The 20,856-nt window shown below is 43.2% G+C and overlaps 1 protein-coding gene across 1 annotated transcript in view; it reads left to right on the top strand.

Moving 5' to 3' along the window:
- The window catches only part of MICU2 (mitochondrial calcium uptake 2), a 1,429,299-nt gene that overhangs the window by 532,517 nt on the left and 875,926 nt on the right, over window positions 1-20,856 (top strand). Inside the window, exon 2 of the mRNA XM_078657090.1 lies at window positions 4,833-4,980. Within this exon, the coding sequence (XP_078513216.1) occupies window positions 4,833-4,980 (148 nt within the window). The remainder of the gene's footprint in view (window positions 1-4,832; window positions 4,981-20,856) is intronic.

The raw sequence follows: 20,856 nt of genomic DNA, 5'->3' as shown, positions 1-20,856 counted from the left end.
AGGTTTTTACTAAAATATATCTGCTTCATCACCAAAGACGAAACGTGTCAACTTTGTAGAATCAGAAACATGTTTGAACTCTAAAGCATCAAATTAACCAAATTATCACAAAAGCAGTTACTGCTATAGCTCTGGCCTATTGCTAAAACACAGTGCAAAACGTTGAGAGAGCAAGGAGAAAATATTTATATGATAGCTGTACACAGGAGTCCAAAAACCATTAGTCATACTATTCAGCCGTTAGAAGGAAAAGGAAAGTATATCATGACCTGCACAAAAAAAAGGCCAGTACAGGATATTAGCGGCCAAATTTGAGACTACAGGTGTTCAACACCCTCGTGTTTAACAATAGGTTCAGACAAATCCAATGTTAAGTAAAAATAATCCTCTTAATCAGACAAAACCATAATCCAATCTAAATACCTCTGAAAGACAAATTGGAACATGCAGATGGGACTAAACCCAAGAATGAGGTAAACATAGATCATAAATATCTCTCAACAAAAGGCCCTGGAGTACTGTCAAAACCACCCTTCAAACAGGAAAATCTGTACACTTTGCATAAGGTACTGCTTTGTCCTCTTTTGTGTGCAATCTTAGGGTCTTCTGTCAGTGTTCCAATATAGGAGTTATGTAATGCAGAATGTTTGTGTCAGGGATTCTACCAGTTCTGTTGGAGAGCACATTAGTGTTGTGGCTTTCCTAATAATTGCTACTTTCTGGTGGGGTGCTCCTACTTTATGTAGTACTTTCAACTTATCTTAAACTTTCTTACGCTAGCATTCAAACATGTATGATATGTCATTGTAACAGGCACTTGGGTGCGTATCACTCATAAAAAGCATCACTCCCAAACTACGCAGTGATTCCTCGCTTCGGGAGTGACACGCCAAGGCAGTGTAACCCTTTCACATGCCCCTTTAATTCATGTAAGTGGACTCACCCCCTCAGTTATTACGCCAATGTCAAACCCTCAGCCGCACAGTCACCTGATCTGTAGTTCATACTCCTTGAGGCTTCAAATAATGCGCTCCATAACGCTTTCTCTTGCCTGATTCAATATTCACTGCCTTCACATTCTCGCTGAATTCCTATTCCAGCAATTCACCTAGCTGACACGCTCTTTAGGCACGTAGGTCTGCCTCCTCTCTTTCCATTTCTAAATTTTACCGTGACTATGTATATAATCATCCTATTGCATGATTTGATTTCATTTGAGAATGATAGTTTTTTAATACTGTCAACCTGTTATCTACAGGGAGTACTGCAAACTCAATTGTTCATCACAACTTATGACTTAGGGCCGTCGCCTAAAATGTACCTTCTTTCCTATAGATTTTTTATGCTCGCAATTCTTGGTCCTGATGATGATCTCAAATCATTGAGATCGAAACACCATTGACCTCTGTACAACAAAAAAACTCCTCTAATGTTAAAAACAGGAGTTTTTGACTATGTTGTTAATGAGATGTGTATATTTTAAATGTCACCCTCACTCGCCACATCACGCTTGTCTTCACTTTTTATGTGAGCACTTGAACCATATTTCTTATATTTAAAAAAACGATTTGCTATATCATTTATATTCAATCTTTTTACTTTGCGAAAGCCTGTGTGCCCCTACATATGTTTTGTTATAAAAATTTTGTTAAACTTTGTTTGTTTCTCTCAGCAACAATTGACTCTACATGCCTTTTGCTATAAGTTTAGATACCATCATAATTGAGCAGCTCTTGCTGTTTTTTGGACCTGCCTGGCCTAGCATGAACCATGGATATATAGATAGCCCAGTCGCCCCACAGATGAAGATAGAATGATATTTGTACATTCTTGTGTAGAGGCCTTGTACATGGCGTTCGAGGCGTTGTGATAATCTTATGCGAAGCCAAATGTGTAAACAGAAGTAGTTTCTGAGAAACAAATCCAACATTGTCATGCACACGAATACGTGCAAAAGGTCCCAGCAGAAAAGTTATTGTGAACATGGGGATAAAGTAAGTAATGAGCAGCTTCGCTACATAGGCTTATTCTGGGCACACAACAATACAAATGTTTAGAAAGACAAAAACCTATTACAAATTAAACTATCCTCCACACACAATGACAGCCATACCCACACTCTAGAGCCTGCTTGATATGAGCAATCTTCTGCTGCTGACCTTGCTCGCTATCTAGACAGACAATGGATAATAAACACATTCTCCATTTGCCTCTGCACATTTCTTCCCACTCAGTTTAATTCTTTGTTACCCATGACTAGTCTAACCTTCCAAGGTCTGCCTTCAAACTTTGGATAGGTGGATACATGCTTTGCAACATATCACTCTCCAAAACCCCTATGGTGGCAATCTTACTTCTCTGTCATAGCATTCCTCTGTCAAACCTGGTCCCTCTCCTGATTCACTATCCCAAACACACTGATGTCACCTTGTTGTACTAACCATTTCCCCTCAAAAAACAACTCTCCTATAATGAAGTTCACTACCCTTCATCATTCCTGGTCAATGTTGCTCGGACAAAACCCCATGATCATCATTCAAGGAATACTCAGCAGCAAGCCAAATCTCATGGTGCTTCAAATGACTGATCACAAACAAGCAATTGCCTCTTCACTCCAAGGTTGGCGGGGGTAGCTGGTGTGTTACATCCCTCTAACAATTGTATTCTCAAGTAAGTGGTTGGGTCCAAGTGCTCTCAGTTTGGTATGAAGAGATCTCTTAGTTTCTCCTGCGATTTCTACATATGCACAAACTGATAAAAGGGATAAGAACTCGCTCCCTCGCTTCTATCCTCCCTCTTTCTTGTTTTGAGTAGCATCCCAGCTGGGTGATTTCTGGAGCCTAATGCCTAAATGCCAGTGGAACGAAGGCAAACAAAGGCACGCAGCTTGTTATCACTTTACAAGTGCTTAAGGGAAACTATAATTTTGCTGTCAAACTAAACCCAAATATTGCTGTCAAAAGGGTAAAGAAAATGGAGTTGAGAAGTAAAGAAATAGGAAATTGTAGTGTTTTGTGTGCTGCTGATCAAGGGAAGCAAGTAATGTGGCTTTTAAGGCCAGATGTATCAATATTGGATTTTGCGATTCCATAGTAGCGAATTTACCAATTTGTTATTATGGAATCGCAAAATGCAATGTATGTAGGTGTTGCAGTAATAATTGTGATTCCTACATATTCCTTAATTGCAAATTGCGATTCGCTATTAAGGAATACCTTCCCATTCATTCCTATGGGCCTACAGGCATTATGAATGAATGGAATGAATGGGAAGACATTCTCAATTTGCGAGTACCCATTAAGTACTCGCAAATTGCGAATGCAATTTCAAGGGTGATAGGGGGTCCAAAAGGCCACCCTGTTGCACCCCGTAAAAGGTAAGCGTGCACATGTGGCGCACATACATGCCCATGCATGTACGCTACATGGCACATTGAAAAATACAAAAAAGTGCATTTGGCAGTTAATTATTTTTGGTGGTGCTTTGAAGATGGGTTTGATAGGACAGTAGATTTGCCTGTCTTAACGTTAACGTTCAGTTTAATTTGTAAGGCACATGCACCGGAGTCTTGATATGAACCTGCACGCAGTAATAGGATGTGCAAAATTGAATTTTCCTAGGGCAAGATTTTGAAACCTTCCTGGTTTTCACTCTTGAGGGAGGGTAGGAAGTTTCCTAGTTTAAGCTCACCATTCCCTTTAAGCTCTAGGGCTATGGAAATTGCTAGATAAATATCAGTGCAAAAAAATACAACAGGAAGTTTTCAGCTCATTGCAAGGTAGCTTTCACTGCAGCCAAGCTAATTTTAACATTAAACAAACCCAGCCAAGATACAAAAGGTATGCATAACATTTCTGTACAAGTTTACCTTTTTGTGACACCTGTTACTGCAAAAGTGACACTTTTTATTCCGATCCTGACCAGCATACAAGTTTGAATATTGATGAAGCTAGAAAGGTTTCTATAGACCGCCTCGAAGGTTAAAACCACAATCTTTGCACATCCCTAAACAAATAAGTCTTTCCTGGATCCTGAAACAAGGCAGCACAAGATATCATGTGTTGATTCTGTTAACAATTGTGTGCACAGCGCTTTTCTGAATGCTGCATTCTCTTTTTAAACGCTATTTCATGTGTTTATAATTCGAGGGTTTGTATTTCATCCAGAGCTTTGTTCGTAGTTCTTACAAACGGCGCGCCTTACAACTAAAACCTTTAGACTACTTTCCAGCAGCTGCCAGGACTATCAGTCAGTACAAAAATTAAAATCATGACCGTAACCAAAGCATTGAAAACTAGTCCGTGCTTAGATTTCATCTTTGAATGACAAGCAGAGCTTCCACTAAGTGTCTCTCAACCCGTGTCATCATGGGTCCTCTCACATACGTTCCTATAGAATCTCCAGGATGCTTGGAGGTAGAGGTATACGAACACTCTTCCACAAAGTCTTCATAGGCAGAAGTGTCCAGGCATTTGATTTATGTTACTGGATGAGTTTGTTCCTTATGTGGGCATTCATGATTGCGTCATACACTTGAGAAATTCCTAATGTTTTCTACAATTTGGAACATTTGTAATGTGAATTAGCAGTAAGCCAGCCTCAAGTAATGATGGAATTAGTAGCAATCAGGCTGCAGCAGTAATGCATCATTGGCCGAAGAATACATTGAGTAATGAGTGAAATTTACTTGAAGCAACATGACATTGTGGTTGTTGTGTACGTGGCTAGATGGATACCAACAGTTTATTTGACACGAAGCTATATGTTATGTTCTTCTCTCTTTGGATACTGTCATTCCTTACATCGGTTTTGGCTTTGTTTTTTTCCTAAAGGCTGATGGGGACGCCAGCGATGAGATGGCGGAGAAGCAGTCCATTCGAAAGCAGCGGTTTAGGCAGTTTGCTTCCTTGGAATACGAAGGCGAATATTACATGACCCCAAGAGACTTCCTTCTGTCCGTGATGTTTGACAACGTGCAACGTAAGTCTGGTTGTGTGTACTGCATGTTACCATTGTAATGGTGTCTTCAATGCTGTACTTGTAGAGCTGTTTAGGAGGTGTCAAGCAAGCAGTGCCTTCAGCTACAGCAGAAGGTATAGCCAATTTTGGTCATGCCAGAAAATCGATGTCTCCTCGTGCTCGCTTAGTAGGGGTTAAAAAACTTTTTGGGAGCTGTCATTGGGTTTGGCACTTCTTGATCGCCGTCAGGGCGTACACCCTCACTTTTCTGACAGTAGACTTACCAAAAATATTTTTATAAGGCAGCCCTAGTGTGAATTTCAGGTAGACTTTGTGCCAGGCTGTGCATTGATTACTTGACCGACTATGTCCGTCACTTCCCTCTTCTGTGGCGTGCCACTCAGCCTATTTTTCCCTGCTGCACAAGCTGTGAAAGGGTGCTGAAGAAGAGAAGGCTCTTGAGGTGCAAGCGTCTTCTCTGTAGTTTGATCCGCCCTTTATGTCTACCCATTCCCAACCAATCGTTTTCTCTGCTAAGGGGTGCATGTAATAGACCTTTTGACCTTAAATCACGCAGTGCACTGACCTCTAAGCTGTGCATGTATTGAAGCCACAAGGTCAACTATATGCATCTATCAGTGCAGAATAGACAATGACAAAGAATGCAAAAAATATATTGTCTCCCATTCCTCTGGTACCACTCCCTCACGCCCCACTGACCATCACACATTTACCTGTTTCTGGCCAACATCATAATCACATACTGTCTCACTCCTGACTCCAAGGAAAACAAGTGTAGTGATTTATCCCAACACACAACCTTTTCCCAACAATGCAGCCTTAAAAAAACCAGTACAGCTGAGCGCAGAAAATCAAGCATTGGCAATAGTCTATTGGCTTTAACATATGATTTTCACAATAAATAAATAAGGCACTGTTAGAAATGGGGGTCTCTAGTTGGCAATGGATTGCACCGTTGTCCAAGTAGGGACCCTTCATCATAGTCAGGGTAATGGGATACACTTATAAAATAACCCCTGCTTCACCCCCTTGGAAGCTTGGCACAAGCAGACAGGCTTATCTCAGAGTGCATTTGTGCACACATACAGTTACACAGTTAAAAGACTACACATGGACACCACACCAGTTTAGAAAAATAAGTAATCTTTATCTAAACCAAACAAGACCAAAACAACATAAATCCACAATGCAGTAATCAAAATATGACTTTTAAAAGGTAGAAACAGTTCTGTCCCTAGCAAACTATAGATGCGACACTTTCAACACAAAGTACCTTGGATGCGTAAAAATCATAAACAAAAACAGCTGCAGGGAAGGTGGTGCGTTGGTTCCTTATGCACAGGGAAGGTGAGCGTTGGTTCCTTACTCCAGGGGAGGTAATGTATCAGTTACTTACAGCCACACAGGGGAGGTGATGGGTTGGTTCCTAACTGAATGAGAGGTGATGTGTCGGTTTCTTAATGTGGCCCCAGTGTTGATGTAGACTTCGTGCCCCGGTGCGATGCATGAGGATTGGGGATGCGTCAGTTCTCGATGCAGCAATGGCGCTGCGTTGGTTTCTCCAGCCGCAGTCCCACGATGCGTTGGATCTTGCAGACACGCAGTAGGGCCTGCGTGTAACTCAGACTTCATAGATCGTGCACTCGATGCGGTGTGCAGCGATTTCTCCTGCCGTGGGCAGGCGCTGCAACGGTTTTCTTTGACAATACGTCAGAACCAGGTGCGAATGCATCGTGCTTCTTGTTGTTGCATTACTTTTCCAGCTCCCAACAGCAGGAACAACCTCCAGGGGCCCAGAAAGCAATCGGCACCTCTTGGCAGTTGAGCACTCCCAGCAAGGAAGTTCAGGGAAGCTGGGGGTTAAGTCTTTGTATCCCTGAGTCTTCAAAACAGGAGGTAACCTCTACTTCAAGCCCTTTGAGATCTTCCTCAAGCATTGGACGCAGCACACAGCAAAGTCCTTGTCCTTTCCTTGGCAGAAACAGCCACTGCAGGCCAACCCCAGACAGCACACAACAAAGGGACAATACTTCTCCTTGGCAAATGTTTCTCTGAATCCCAGAAGTAATCTAAAGTTCTGGGGCCCCAATATTTATACAGAATCTTCCTTTGTCCTCTGATGGCAGAGAGGCTCTGTGCTCAGTCAAAACCAATTTTGTCCTCTCTGGGCCAGCATCCCGGCAGGAGGTGGAGACAGCATGGTGTAAAGCAGGCCAGGCCTATTCAGGTGCAAGGAAATCTCTTTCTCCTACTCTAAATGCAGCCAAGGTCTATTTAGCCTTTAGGAAAGGCAGGGCCCACATCACCCCCCCCCCCCCCACCCCCCAATGGCTGTCTGAGAGAATGCACACCACACCCACTGTCACTCCCTAGCCAGACAGTCAATCCACAAACCAGCAAAGGCACACAGGATGGCTAAGCAAGACAATACCCACTTTCTAAAAGTGGTATTTTCAAACACACAACATAATAATCATCTTTACTAAAATATATATTTTTATATTCTGAGTTCAGGCATACTAAACTCTATCTTTCCATCTTGTCCCAATGGGGAGTTGTACTTAAACGATGTTATAAATAAACTCCTGTTCTATCCTATGGGACAGATAGCCTTTCAATTGTGAAAAACAAAATACAGTGTATTTCACTATCAGACATGTCTCACACATCAGTACATGTCCTACCTTTGACATATACTGCAACCTGCCCACAGGGGTACCTTGGGCCTACCATAGAGTTGACTTGCATGTCATAAAAGGGAAGGTTAGAGGCAGCAAGTGGGTGCACTTACCAGGTAGGTTGACATGGCAGTAGAAACTACACGCAGACACTGCAGTGGCAGGTCTGAGAACCCTTTGAAAGGCTGCTTGGGTGGGTATCACAATCAGTGCTGCGGACCCACTAGCAGCATTTGATTTACAAGCCCCGGGCACACAGTGCACTGTACTAGGGTCTTAGCAGTAAATCAAATAAGTCAATCATGGAAACGCCAATCCATAAACATAATTTATAGTGCCCAGAAACCAACACAAACAGGGTCAAAAGCAAGTGGCTTAAAAGCAAAAAGTCTGGGGATTATCCCGCTGGAACAGCCAGGTCTAACCGACACAAGGCCTTTTGTTGTAAAAAAAAATTACAAAAATGTAAAATTGTAACTTTTCATAAAAACAGATCCAGACCTATGGCATTTGTAATCATTTTTCCCATTGAACCAATCATGCCTATCGCCTTGATCATTCTTTTGTCATCATAACCAACTTTGGCCTATTACTGAGCACACGCATTCCCGCAGGGCAAAATGTGCAGCACAAGTACTTTTTTCAGAGTCAGCACAGTACGTCTAGTCAATCAAATGCTGTAGGGAGGAAGATCAACATGGGGGCAGAGCCAAGCCCCCTCTGTCAGTACTTTTTCTTAAAGGTTGTTTGCTGGTAATCGCATATGTTTATGACCGCTTCACAGTCAAGCTAGACCTGAAAATGTGCTTTTCTGCTGTGTTAACAGGCGAGCTGAGCCACAGTTTGCATGTGTCTGACTAAAGACCTGAGGAGAGACAAAGTCCTCATTGTTTTACTAATTAATGTAGTTGCTGTCATTGAGATGCTGACCCTTTCTCTTTTTCAGTTTATTAAGTCAGAGGAAGGCAGTGATATTAACATAAAAGTAGTTTTTAGCTTTGGATTTCTACATTTGGTTTATTTATTTATTTAGTTGTGAGTTTTATATAGCGCAAACTAGACCCGAAGGTATCAGAGCGCTTTGCAGAGTAAGCACAACAACACAGGGGTGGATTCTACATTAGGACAGTGTATCTGCTCCCCCTGAAATTATTTCCTTCAAATTCCTGTGCAAATATTAAATATATCGATTTATTTAGAGATACGATTGTATCTCTAAACAAATCAATGTATTTAAGTCTGGGCTGTCTGTTCCAGGCTGCCTGCCCAACTCGTTTTGAATCAGTTGACGGAATCCAGGCAGTAAATCAATTTTCCGAACTGTGACGCACTACGCAGGGCTTACTGTTCTAAAGCTCTTCATAATGAATCATTGCCATTGTAGTCTATGGCAGTATTCTCTATAGGCAAGTGACTCTGTCAGTGTCCGTAGTTTGTCATTCACACGCATAGATCTTGAAGGAAGTGACCCACCTAGGTCCACCCTGGTCACCACGGACCACCTCTCAGCCTTCCATGCTAAATGAAGAGTAAGAGAAACAGTGGGTAATAGACACCAATAATCATTTATTATATACGCTCAGAGCGGGACTCTGTCTGCACAGTCTCGAGAGAGTTCTACAGAGGGACCTGAGGAACAGCATAAAGATATGTTATATGCATTGCACAACCAATTAATAACACGCCCACAGTGGAATTTCCTGCAACCGATGTTGGCGAATAGCGAAAAAAAACAACCAAGGAAAGGTTTCTACTCTTGTATCTTGCATAGCTCGGAACGCTTTCAAGGCCGTTCCACCCTGGTTTGCAATCAAATTGCCAGACAGGTGGGAGAGGGTCTTTGTCGAGGGAAAGCTATGCACTGGCACAAACAGGTCTTCGTTGCAGAAACAAAACTTAGCAAGGAGCATTTCTCAGAATCAAGCAGGATTAGTTTCGAATAGTACATGAAATGTCCCCTGAATAAGAAAATGGCGTAGCGAATGCTGACTTATACATGGCATTAAAGAGCATAATCTAACAAACCCTCCTTTTAGCATTAGCTAAAGGCATTTTATATTTAGGGGATGCACAGCGAGTCCGTTGCTATGACAACAGTAAGTCATAGCACTCACCAATCTAAGATAACTCTACCTACAAACTGCACTTCATTAGCTGATATACACCCCACAGGCCCTCCCCTTCCTACCACATCGGACGCACCATCGAGGGTAAAGATACGATACCTCATCAGCCCGGATAAATATTTGATCCACTGCCTTTTCCTCTTACAAATGTGCGATTATATCCAGCACCTTGACGCCTCCTATGAGGGCTAACTAGCTCAGTCATTGAACGACCAACCTTGAGTGACATGACAGCACTCAGATACTACCCTCCCCCACACCTGTCTCACCAGTTTTGGCGGGCAATTTTTTTTTTTTGATCTAATACTGAGTCTATTGCTGTAGACACACCTACACTCATGTCATAGCCTACATACACGCACCTTCTGGGTCTGTGACAACCATACGTACAAGATCAAGTACAAGAGATACGCTTGCTAAAACACTGTATATGTTTTACCCATTATATGTGATTCTCCCCATTCCCCATTCTTCACACACAGGAGCAAGGCTTTGAGCGTGAATCCACCGGGACTGTTGAAGCCTGGGGACCATCTGATTAGGGCGAGTCCTCGCTGTGATGTTTCTTTTGTTTACTCTCCACATGGGCTTTTAGTCACCTTAGCTCACTGTGGTTTTTCACCACCAATGTTTTTAATCCATTGTCTGATTTTATAGTTCGCCTCACCCATTTGCGTCCACCACTAATGTATAAATTAAGCTGTGGAGTCACGATGAGACCGTATCTTCACATATGATACATGATATCACCACGTATGTTTCCTTTTACTCCTTTTTGTCTCCCCCAACAGGTAGTTCCAGGTTGTAATAAGGTATTTGAGTCTAACTGAGACTACCTATATGCGCAACCCTTCACGGCGCCTGCATTAGATGTAGATAACATTTTCCAAGGTCCTGAAGAAGCGCTAGTTTAATGAACAGGCAAGCTAGAAACATGTTGACCAACACACTTTAACAAGGACAACACTAGCCATTACCCTCTGGCGAGTGCCTTGTACACTGTTTTTAGCTAGGGTAGGAGACCTCTAGAATAAAGTTTGTCCTCTAGGTACTCCCAATCCTTTTTTAATCACTCCATCACATCTACACAGTTCTGGCCCCACACTCGCAATTTACCAAACGGCAGTTGGATAGAAGATCTCCGACAAAGTGCCCCTACTTTAGGGAGCCTGTTGGGTTTTGTACCGCCGACCCAACGAGGAGCAGCCCAAATGATGAAGCATGACACCTGAAAGGGTGTGTGAGGGCATTAAGATCCAACATATGGATCCCCATCTATATCCTTCTTTGATATAGTGGGACCAGGTCACCGGTGACCCCAGTAGCAATTATACACTGAGGAACAGCACAACCTCTTTGTTTGATAACGACTACATGATGAATCCCACACAAAAAAGTCAGTTCTCAATGCAAGAAGTTCATCCCATTTATCACCCGGAAATTCCCGCAGTGTTGGATCAACATGGAGTGATTACCAGAACGGCTGTGACTGCCCGCTTTCAGGAACAATGGGTTTATACTCCATGGAAAAGAAGTAAAGGTCTGGCCCTGAAGACTACATTGCCTGATCCTAGAAAAAAATCCTACTGCTTATTATAAAGAATTGACAGAAGATTCCTCTTCTAGTGTGAGGTCCCTTGAGGATATTGAAATGTTTTTTGGCCTACTAGTCCCAGTTGACATTTGGAGACCGGTACATACCCAAGACCATATTGCTGACTTGGGCAGAACGTGGGACGCAATTTTATGGGTTGGGGTTGAGATAGAAAGCCAGGAGACAAACCAGGTGCTGAGTTACTAGCCTTACCCGGTCGCATAATAACAAACATCCAAACACTCATTCCTCCCAAGAAAGTTAGGTGGGACAGACGAAAATGTTTCCGATTTCTTCACCAGGTTTGAAGAGACATTTTTGGATTATAGTGGGCAGGATATGTCTACAGAGGAGGGAGTCCGCCTATTCGTTGATACGTTTGTCACTAATCTCCTTCCCAAAATAATGTCTAAACTTCAAACAGCTGAAAGCACCTAATCCACCTCTTCTCCTTCCGTGATTCTAAATATGGCCCAATATTATGAGCATAGGGCTAATGAAGAGAAAGACAAAACGTATAAAAGAAATGCAGACCTGAACTTCATCCAGTACCACCCACATTATGGGCCACTGGTGACACTGATGTAGGCTTACTGCACATACCCCCAGTTTCTATACAAGTAAAGAACAATGCCATATTACCGCGCATTCCCCAGTATAAAATACCAAAGGCAGGAGAAGGCCCTCTCCTTTATATTGTTCAGGACCTAATATGCAAGGGAGTTCTCGAAGAGACTACCGGTAATATATGCAATAGTCTGATTACTCCGGTCTTAAAAAGGGCACCTCTAGACTCTCACAACAGGGCTGATGATGTACATCGTTTTGTGATTGATTTGCACGAGGTCAATAAAACAGTGGTCCCGTAATTCCCAGTGGTTCCTGATATCACCACACTTTTAACTAGGATTCCATCTTCCGCTAAGTTTTTCTCTGTCACTGATTTAAAAAACGCATTCTTTAGCATTCTCATACACCCATACAGCAAGTATTTGTTTGGATTTTCCCTAGCTGGCAAAACTTTCCGGTTCTGTAGAGCTCCTCAAGGCTATACTGAAAGTCCTAGCATTTAAAGTCAAGCATTGAAAGGTCAGGTGGATTCACTCTCACTTTTTCCAGGCAATGCATTGGTATAGTATGTCGATGCTTAGTTAATTGCTTCCGAACAAGGTTGCAAAGATAGTACAGTGGAATTATTGTTACACCTGGCACACCATGGTCATAAAGTTTCCCTTTCGAAGTTTCAGTATTGTGGACAGGAGGTCACCTATTTAGTAACCCTGGGTGGAGTATGTGGAGTGGTACTCCGCAGATTTCCACAGAGTTAAAAAACAAAACTTTGTGGACCTCTCCTCTGCCCCAGCCCCACAAAAGGGTAGAAAAACACACTTACCTTCTCTCGGTCTGCAGGCTGCCCTCCTACTCGTTGCGGTGTTTAATCCTTGCAGTCGTCCTCCACTGTCGAAGGAGGGTAGAAGGTAAATGCCAGAACGCATCAGTACCAATATTAAAATGCCCTGTCCACAAATCCAAAAGGGCGTGCATCCTTTTATAGGCATCACTTCCACCTGTCGGCAGTGGACCCCTAATAAACACAAAAAGGAGCGCAGAGAGATAAAAAGGACCTAGGTCGCCCTCCACTCAAAGTCATACATACAACAATGACCTGGTCCTTAAAGGCAGTGTTTTATATTCACTTCAACAAGTGTACATCACGTTGCACTGGTTTACAACTATCTCCCCTCCCTTATTGAATATTGGGGTAGAGAGTACACTGTAGTCACGCCAACATTAAAAGGCCTCCATCCCTTCTAAGACAGTCACGAATCCTGGACAACATTCAACACCATGTATTGTGAAAGAAATGTGAAAAAGCGAGATGACCCCTCACGGACGAACCACCAATGGGAAACCTGATAGGTACTCACCAGTCTTGCCCTGTTCTCATCATCGGCGGTCATCAAGCTTTTAAAGAAAATGTGTCCGGATAACATAAATGTGTAAGTGCGATTTAAAGTGCAGTGAATAAAAGTGCAAACACATACAGCAAAACAAATAGTGTTATGCGACAAGATAGAAGCTGCACGTATATACGACCTTTATTTCATTTGCCTAATGCCTATATAATTTCATCCTGGCAGCCGGTAGGAGTCGCTTGGCTGCTTAGGGGTAAATATGAAATACTTCATGTCCTTTTCTGTTCAGTTGGTGTATTGGATGGTAATCACTATATAGGCATTTGGCAAATGAAATTTGTCTATATTTTTATCGTTCGACAGTTATGAAGAAAGGTGTGTTCGTTATTTGATGCAGTGGTAAATATTATATGCCCTGAAGAAATTGCCTAAAGTACATAAGGCAATGAAACATGTTGGCTGATGGTTTGTGGCTATATATCTATCTGCCACTCCCTGCTTATTTTAAATAGATAGGCTGCACGAGAAAGGAAAATAAAGGTTGTATATACGTGCAGCTTCTATCTCGTCGCATAACACTATTTGTTTTGCTGTGTTTGTTTGCACTTTTATTCACTGCACTTTAAATCGCACTTACACATTTATGTTATCCGGACACATTTTCATTTAAAAGCTTGATGACCGCCGATGATGAGAACAGGGGAAGACTGGTGAGTACCTATCAGGTTTCCCGTTGGTGGTTCGTCCGTGAGGGGTCATCTCGTTTTTCCAATTTTTTTCACAATACATGGTGTTGAATGTTGTCCAGGATTCGTGACTGTCTTAGAAGGGATGGAGGCCTTTTAATGTTGGCGTGACTACAGTGTACTCTCTACCCCAATGTTCAAAAAGGATGGGGAGATAGTTGTAAACCAGTGCAACGTGATGTACACTTGTTGAAGTAAATATAAAACACTGCCTTTAAAGACCAGGTCATTGTTGTATGTATGGCAGTGGACCCCTAACTATTCCTTACTGAACAAACCTCTACTTGCATTAACCACACAAGAAGTCCATGAGCCTTTACCTTGAACACCAGATTGTCAGCAATCTTTTGAAAAATTAAAAACTGCGCTTTGCTTTATTCCAGTACTAGGCATGCCGGACTATAACAAGCCTTTTGTATTATACGTCCACGAGATGGATGGTTGTGCTCGCTCTGTCTTTACGCAAACATTTGGCGATAGACTGAGACCTTGCGCTTATTTCTCTGCTATGCTCGATCCTGTTACAAGGGCCCTCCAGAGTTGTCTGCGAGCAGTCGCGGCCACTTCTATCAGACAATCAGCTGAACTCGTACTCTATACTGACCTCACAGTCATTGTACCCCATGCTGTGGACACACTTTTGAATAAAACAAAGACACAGCACCTCACCAGTGCATGTCTTACTGGCTATGAACTGACATTGTTTGCCAAGCATATTATGATTAAAAGATGTGCTACTCTGAATCCAGCCACATTACTACCCCTCCCTTCAGAGAATGATGCAGTTGACAAACATGATTGTATTTTCCGAACAGAGGAAGTGACGAAAGGACGGGTAGACCTGACTGATGTGCCCTATCTGATCCCCAAGGAGAACTATATGTCGATGGCTCTCATTTTAAATTACCCGATGGCACCACCACCGCAGCTTATGCTATCACTACAGTGGGCACAGTGGTAGAGACATCACGGGTGGCCTATCAATCTGCAGAGACAGTAGAACTTGTTGCCCTTAGACGAGCTTGTGAATTGAGTGAATGGTTAGTTGTCAATATTTACACAGTCAGTATGCATTTGGGGTTGCACAGAACTTTGGGCACCTTTGGGCAGAGAGAGAGAGTTTCGTACCTCGCATGGTACTAAGATATAACATGGACATTTGATATCACGCTATCTGCACTAACACTTCCTAAGAAAATGGCTATTGTAAAGTGGAGTGCCCACAAGAAAGTGACCGAGGATGTAAGTAGAGGGACTATGTACACTGATCAGACAGCCAAAGAGACGGCTTAGAGTAAGATGAAGAGAATGTTTGTTGCAGGCCCAGCCAGATGGGTTCCAGAGAATGCTATGTTTGGAAACACAATTGAGAGTGTAAAAGAGATACAAAGCGAGGCTATGATTGAAGAATTAGCTGTGTGGCAAGAGAGTACCGCACGTTTAGATGAAGAAGGATGTTGGATTGATTTGTCCGAAAAAAAGAAATGGATTTTAACTGATGCAAATGTACTCCCTGTGGTTACCATGGCTCAGCTCATATCAGTGCAAGTGTAAACTATTGGCCCCAGTTAGGTGTAATGACAATGTTTCCAAAACAGCTGCCCACTTAGTGAAAAATTGTATGATTTGTTTTATGTACAATCCAGGAAAAGGTACCCTCACACCATCCAGTAACTTTACACCACCTACATCTCCTTCAAAGTCCTTAAAATGGATTTCATTGAGCTAGAACATTGTAACAATCTCAAGTATGCCCTAGTGGTCATATGTGTGTTCAGTAAACGAGTCGAGGCTTACCCCACTAAAGACAATGCGGCTGCCACAACCGCGAAGGGGCTCATTAAAGAATTCTTTCCACGTTTCGGAATGCCCAGAGTTATTTGGAGTGACAATGGCTCTCATTTTAATGGGAAAGTGATTAGGCTAATATGTGAAGGTATGGAAATTAAACAGAAATTTCATGCAGCCAATCACCTGCAGTCAGCAGGGTTGGTTGAGAAATACAACGGCACACTGAAATTGAAATTGGCAAAAATTCAGAAGACAACAGGATTGCAATGGCCAGATGCTCTTACTTTGGGTTTTTTGTCCACTAGGACTACAGCACATTCTAGAAAAGGCTTATTCCCTTATGAGATTGTCTTCGGCTACCCAGCAAATGCCTGGGGGTCCCAAGGCGAAGAAGTTTTCATATATGGACTATCCTGTATTGCTTGATTACCTTGGGTAGTTAATGGAAAGTTTGCGTTCTATTCACCAACAGGTGCAAGACTCTTTACATGGAAAGGTCCTGAGCAAGTCCTTCTGGCCACAGAGACTGCTGTAAAGGTTGCTGGTCGAAAGAACTGGATTCATACGACCCACTGCAAAAGAATATAGGTGCCATTGCCTCACGACCAATGGGTCAAGGAGGGAATAGGAGACGTTGAATATGAGTAGGTGCTCAGATTCGTGCCTCTCAGAGATGCAAAGTTGGTTTGGACACAAACAGACAGAGAACGACAACGTTTTGAATGAGGCTGTACCACCAGAAATACGAGCTGTCCGGGAGCCTCTGTTCAGTGATCACACAGTGCCTGGAACTGCCGGGTACAACTTGGGTCCTCGGCTGAGGACCACCAAGTCCAGGAAAAATAAAGACTAGGGATAGACTGCACAAGGTGGAAAAGTGCTGAGTAGCAGTACCAACGAGGTAGTGAAATAAATAAAAAATGCTGCATCTGCTTTGCTCTTGTTTGAACATTAGTCAGGAAAATATACTTTGAAAAGTATACGATCTTTATCGACGTGTGATAGACTAGGAAAGAGCTTAGGACAGAGCAAGCTCCAACGTCGGTGCTCAAGAGCACCAACTGATGGGCGATAGGAGCCTGTACCAGTGAGGCTCTGACAGACACTTGGAACACTGTGAATCATATTTTCTTTTCTATTCTCTTCTTCTAGTATGCATCCTTTTGGAAGACAAATTAATGAGGAAGATCAGCCAATTGCGCCTAGACAACGTACTGCGATTTGATCTACACCAAGTAAAATTGTGTGTGTTAATGTCCTGGTAACGTTGGTAATAGTATGTGGGGTATCATGGTTCCTGGAAAATACACATGGTGTACCGAGACTCAACATGAGTGAACACCTTCCTCCAAGACGCAATAGGAGGGCTGCCACAAATAACGCGTTTGTGAAAACTCATAGGAGATTCTAAGGGACGGGAACAGCCTGCGATACTACCCGATCTGTCACCAGCCTTTTGACTGCGTACCCATTGTCACTTGTTAACTACACATACTTGGCCACCACAGTTTGCGGAGGTAAAGGGAATGTTCGGATTTGGTTACCCTGGACCATGTCTGTACCACTGGAAACCGCAGGGTGAGGGTTACCCTGGCTGTGATAACCGCACATATTCTGATAATTTTTATATGGAAGAACATAACACTCGTGGGTTGGCATTATTAACAATTAACAGTACCCAGAGAGGCTGGTTATTACGTTGCTTGTTGCCCCATAGTGAACATTACAGATACTTCTTTGTACATCAATTGTTCAGGGACAATACTGCATAAAAGCACCCTTTCCCTAGTAAATGAAAAGGATACAAGCACTTCTGGAGGGAATTCCAGATATGCTGCAGTGGATTTTAAGGGGCTGATATATGCCCACCCATGGTTTTTCTTTCTGTCCAATGGGACTTATTCAAATGTCTAAAATGGTACTGATGATGTGGCTTTCGGGATGGTACAGCATATAGGGGTTCCATGTAAACATGTCCGACCTAGAACAAGATGGGTAAAAAGGACACTAACAAAACAATTCTGTGAAAGGGTAACAGAGTTGGAAGTGAACAGCTATAGCAACGGTATAACATCTGGATACATTCTATCCTCCATATTTACCTTGGGTGGCACTGCTATGTCCAGGGGTGAGAAATCTAGAGAGTATTTTGGATGTGAATTGTAGATTCTATCCAACACTAGAGTGGCGGCCTTGACAGATGTTACTACTCGGTTAGAAAGCATGTAGGTGCATTCGGAACAGACTAGATATTTAGTAGATTTTATGTTGGCCAAGAGTGGTGGTTATCGTAATCATTGGTGACCATTGTGTACTGGGTATAGAGAATTTGGAAAAGAACATAACACTACTGTTATACCTGGCATCCTTGGCATGCTTTTCCCTGGCTTTTTGCCTCTGTTTTTGATGCTGTGCTGGATTTCGTTTTTGCTGGCTTAGATGCTTTGGGCACTTTGCCACTGCTGATCAGTGTCAAAGTGCAAGTGCTCCCTGTATAAATTGATATTGTGATTGGTTCTCCCTGATTGGCATATCTGGTTACCAGTAGGTCCCAAGTAAAGTGCACTACCTGTGCCTGAGCTGGTAAATCAAATGCTACTAGTGGGCCTGCAGCACTGATCGTGCCACCCATATGAGTAGCCCTAAAAAGGTGACTTAGGCCTGCCACCGTGGTGCCTGCACGCAGTTCATTAACGTCCATGTCGCCCTGGCAAGTGCACCCACTTGCCAGGCCCTAGCCTTCCCTTTTGGTGCACATAGGACACCCCTATTGCAGGCCCAAAGTACCCCCTTGGGCAGGGTGCAGTGTATGTGAAAGGTAGGACATGTACTGGTGTTTGTAACATGTCCTGATAGTGAAATACTGCCAATTTCGTTTTTCACTATTGAAAGGCTATATTGTCCATAGGACAGAATGGGGAATGCTCTGTAACATGTGTACAAGCATATCTTCCCATAGGAGTAAGATAGAAAATTGGAGTCTGGTATTCCTGAACTCAGAATTTAATAAAACATCTTTTAGAAAGGATGGTTTCTAATTTTTGGTTTTGAAAATAGCACTTTTAGAAAGTGGCTGTTTTTTTGTCCAACCTTCCTGTGTGCCTCTGCCTGGTTGTGGATTGACTGTCTGGATGTGGAGTGACAGGGGGTGGGGTGGCTCCAGGAGTCTGGGTGAGTCAGCCTTGGGCTGAATAGGCCGATCTGCATTTGGAGTGGTGGGAGGAGTAGCTTTGTACCTGCCTGACTTCCACAAAGAACTGGCTCCACCTCCTGTCGTGTGTCTGAAGACCCTGGCCCACAATGACAAAGGAAGAAGTTGTGCACTGGCAGAGGGCAGCCGGAAATGGTTTGGACTGGGTTCAGGACCCCTAACACAGAGAATAGGGACATTTGGGGTATAAATATTAAGAGCTGAAACCCCTGTACTTTAGACTACTTTGGAGGGAGCGCCGTAACCCCATCGGCTACAGCTCGTCGCCTGGCAAAAGGGGTTCCCCTAGCAAGGAAACAGCTGCTGCCGTCCGAGACGACCAGCAGGACGTCAGATGCAAAGGAGAGCAAAGCAACCCACCCAGATATCGCTCTGGCTCCTGTCCAGAGCTGCTGCGTGTGTATCGCCGCCTGGGGCAGGTTGGGAATCTGAAAAACTGCTCCGGTCCTCCAGGCATAGCAAAGCCTCCGCTTCGAGCACCCCTGTCAGCCCGTACTTGCCCTGAAGAGCGTGGCAGCATTGGGGCCAGCATTTGTGCACTTCAACTTGATCATTCAATATTTAAGGGCATAACTTTGCACACACTGACCGCGGAGTTAGCCTATCATGTAGTGAGAAGCCACAACCCCGAGTGCACTGTGAAATGGTGCGGAAGCGAACTGGGTGGTGACATTTTTCTTTTTAATCCTACAAGGAAATACGAACCTGCAAGTTCCTGAAAAATCAATTAACCTGATTACGCATATGTTGGATGTTTGTTGTTTTGGTCTTGTCAAGTTCGATAAAGAGAACTTTTTTTTCTAAACTGGTGTGGTGTCCATTTGTGGTGTTCCCTGTATTACTATGAGTGTTCGCACAAATATTTTATACATTGCCTTTTGGATAAGCCTGTTTGCCCAAGCTACCAAGTGGGTGAGCAGGGGTTATCTAGAGTGTGTATCCCCCTTACCCTGACTGGAAGCAAGGGTCCCTATTTGGACAAAGGTACCTACCTCTGCCAACTAGAGACCCCCATTTCTAACAACAACACATTATGGACATAATTGAGAACGTAAAAGGCATGGAAAGCAGAAATTGGAGTTGGTCTTTCTTGGGTAATTGGGGTTGGATCCTAAAGGAAATTATTTATTGTATAGCAGTATTAATATTCTGTTGTATTCTCATTCATTGTCACCCACTGTGTTGTTCCTATTGTGCCGCTGCTTTAACACCCAAGCAGAAAATTTCTGCCTCTGTTACGAATGCTGCTATAATGTTACAGAATATCATTGATGGTCTTATGAATATAGGCGAGGGAATATGAGGACACATTGATCCATGCTGTCCCAATATTAAACGTGCACTGTAAACTGTACCCACAGCTACACTTTGATCACATCTATCATTATGATGATGTATCCAAAAATGATGATGTCACAGTTGCCCCCGAATATGTGCCAGACAAGTAACCCCTGTGTAGGCAGAGTGGCCGTGAGTTGGTATGGGCGCGAGACAAAAAAGGGGTTAAGTGCATCCCCTCGGATAGTACGAGTAAAAGTTTCAAAGCGGGCGAAACTCAAATAAAGAAACATTAAACTGCCAAGAGCTGAGCTTGATGACCGATACGGTCTGCCATGGCCTTGTACTTACGGTTAGGGCGCTGTACGTGTGCCCCTTGACCTGCCCAATCCACTGGGTCTGGGAGGTGCTCGTTCCGCCATTGCCCCGTGCTTAAGAGCGCATAGTGTAAGACATGTGATGCACTGGGTAATGCCCTCAGTGGCTAGTTAGAGCGCAAGTGGGAGCCACTTATCCATGGTGCATGCGGCATGTAA

Source organism: Lissotriton helveticus, chromosome 8, assembly GCF_964261635.1.
Source record: "Lissotriton helveticus chromosome 8, aLisHel1.1, whole genome shotgun sequence".
Lineage (NCBI taxonomy): Eukaryota > Metazoa > Chordata > Amphibia > Caudata > Salamandridae > Lissotriton > Lissotriton helveticus.
This window is presented reverse-complemented; position numbering and strand designations above follow the sequence as displayed.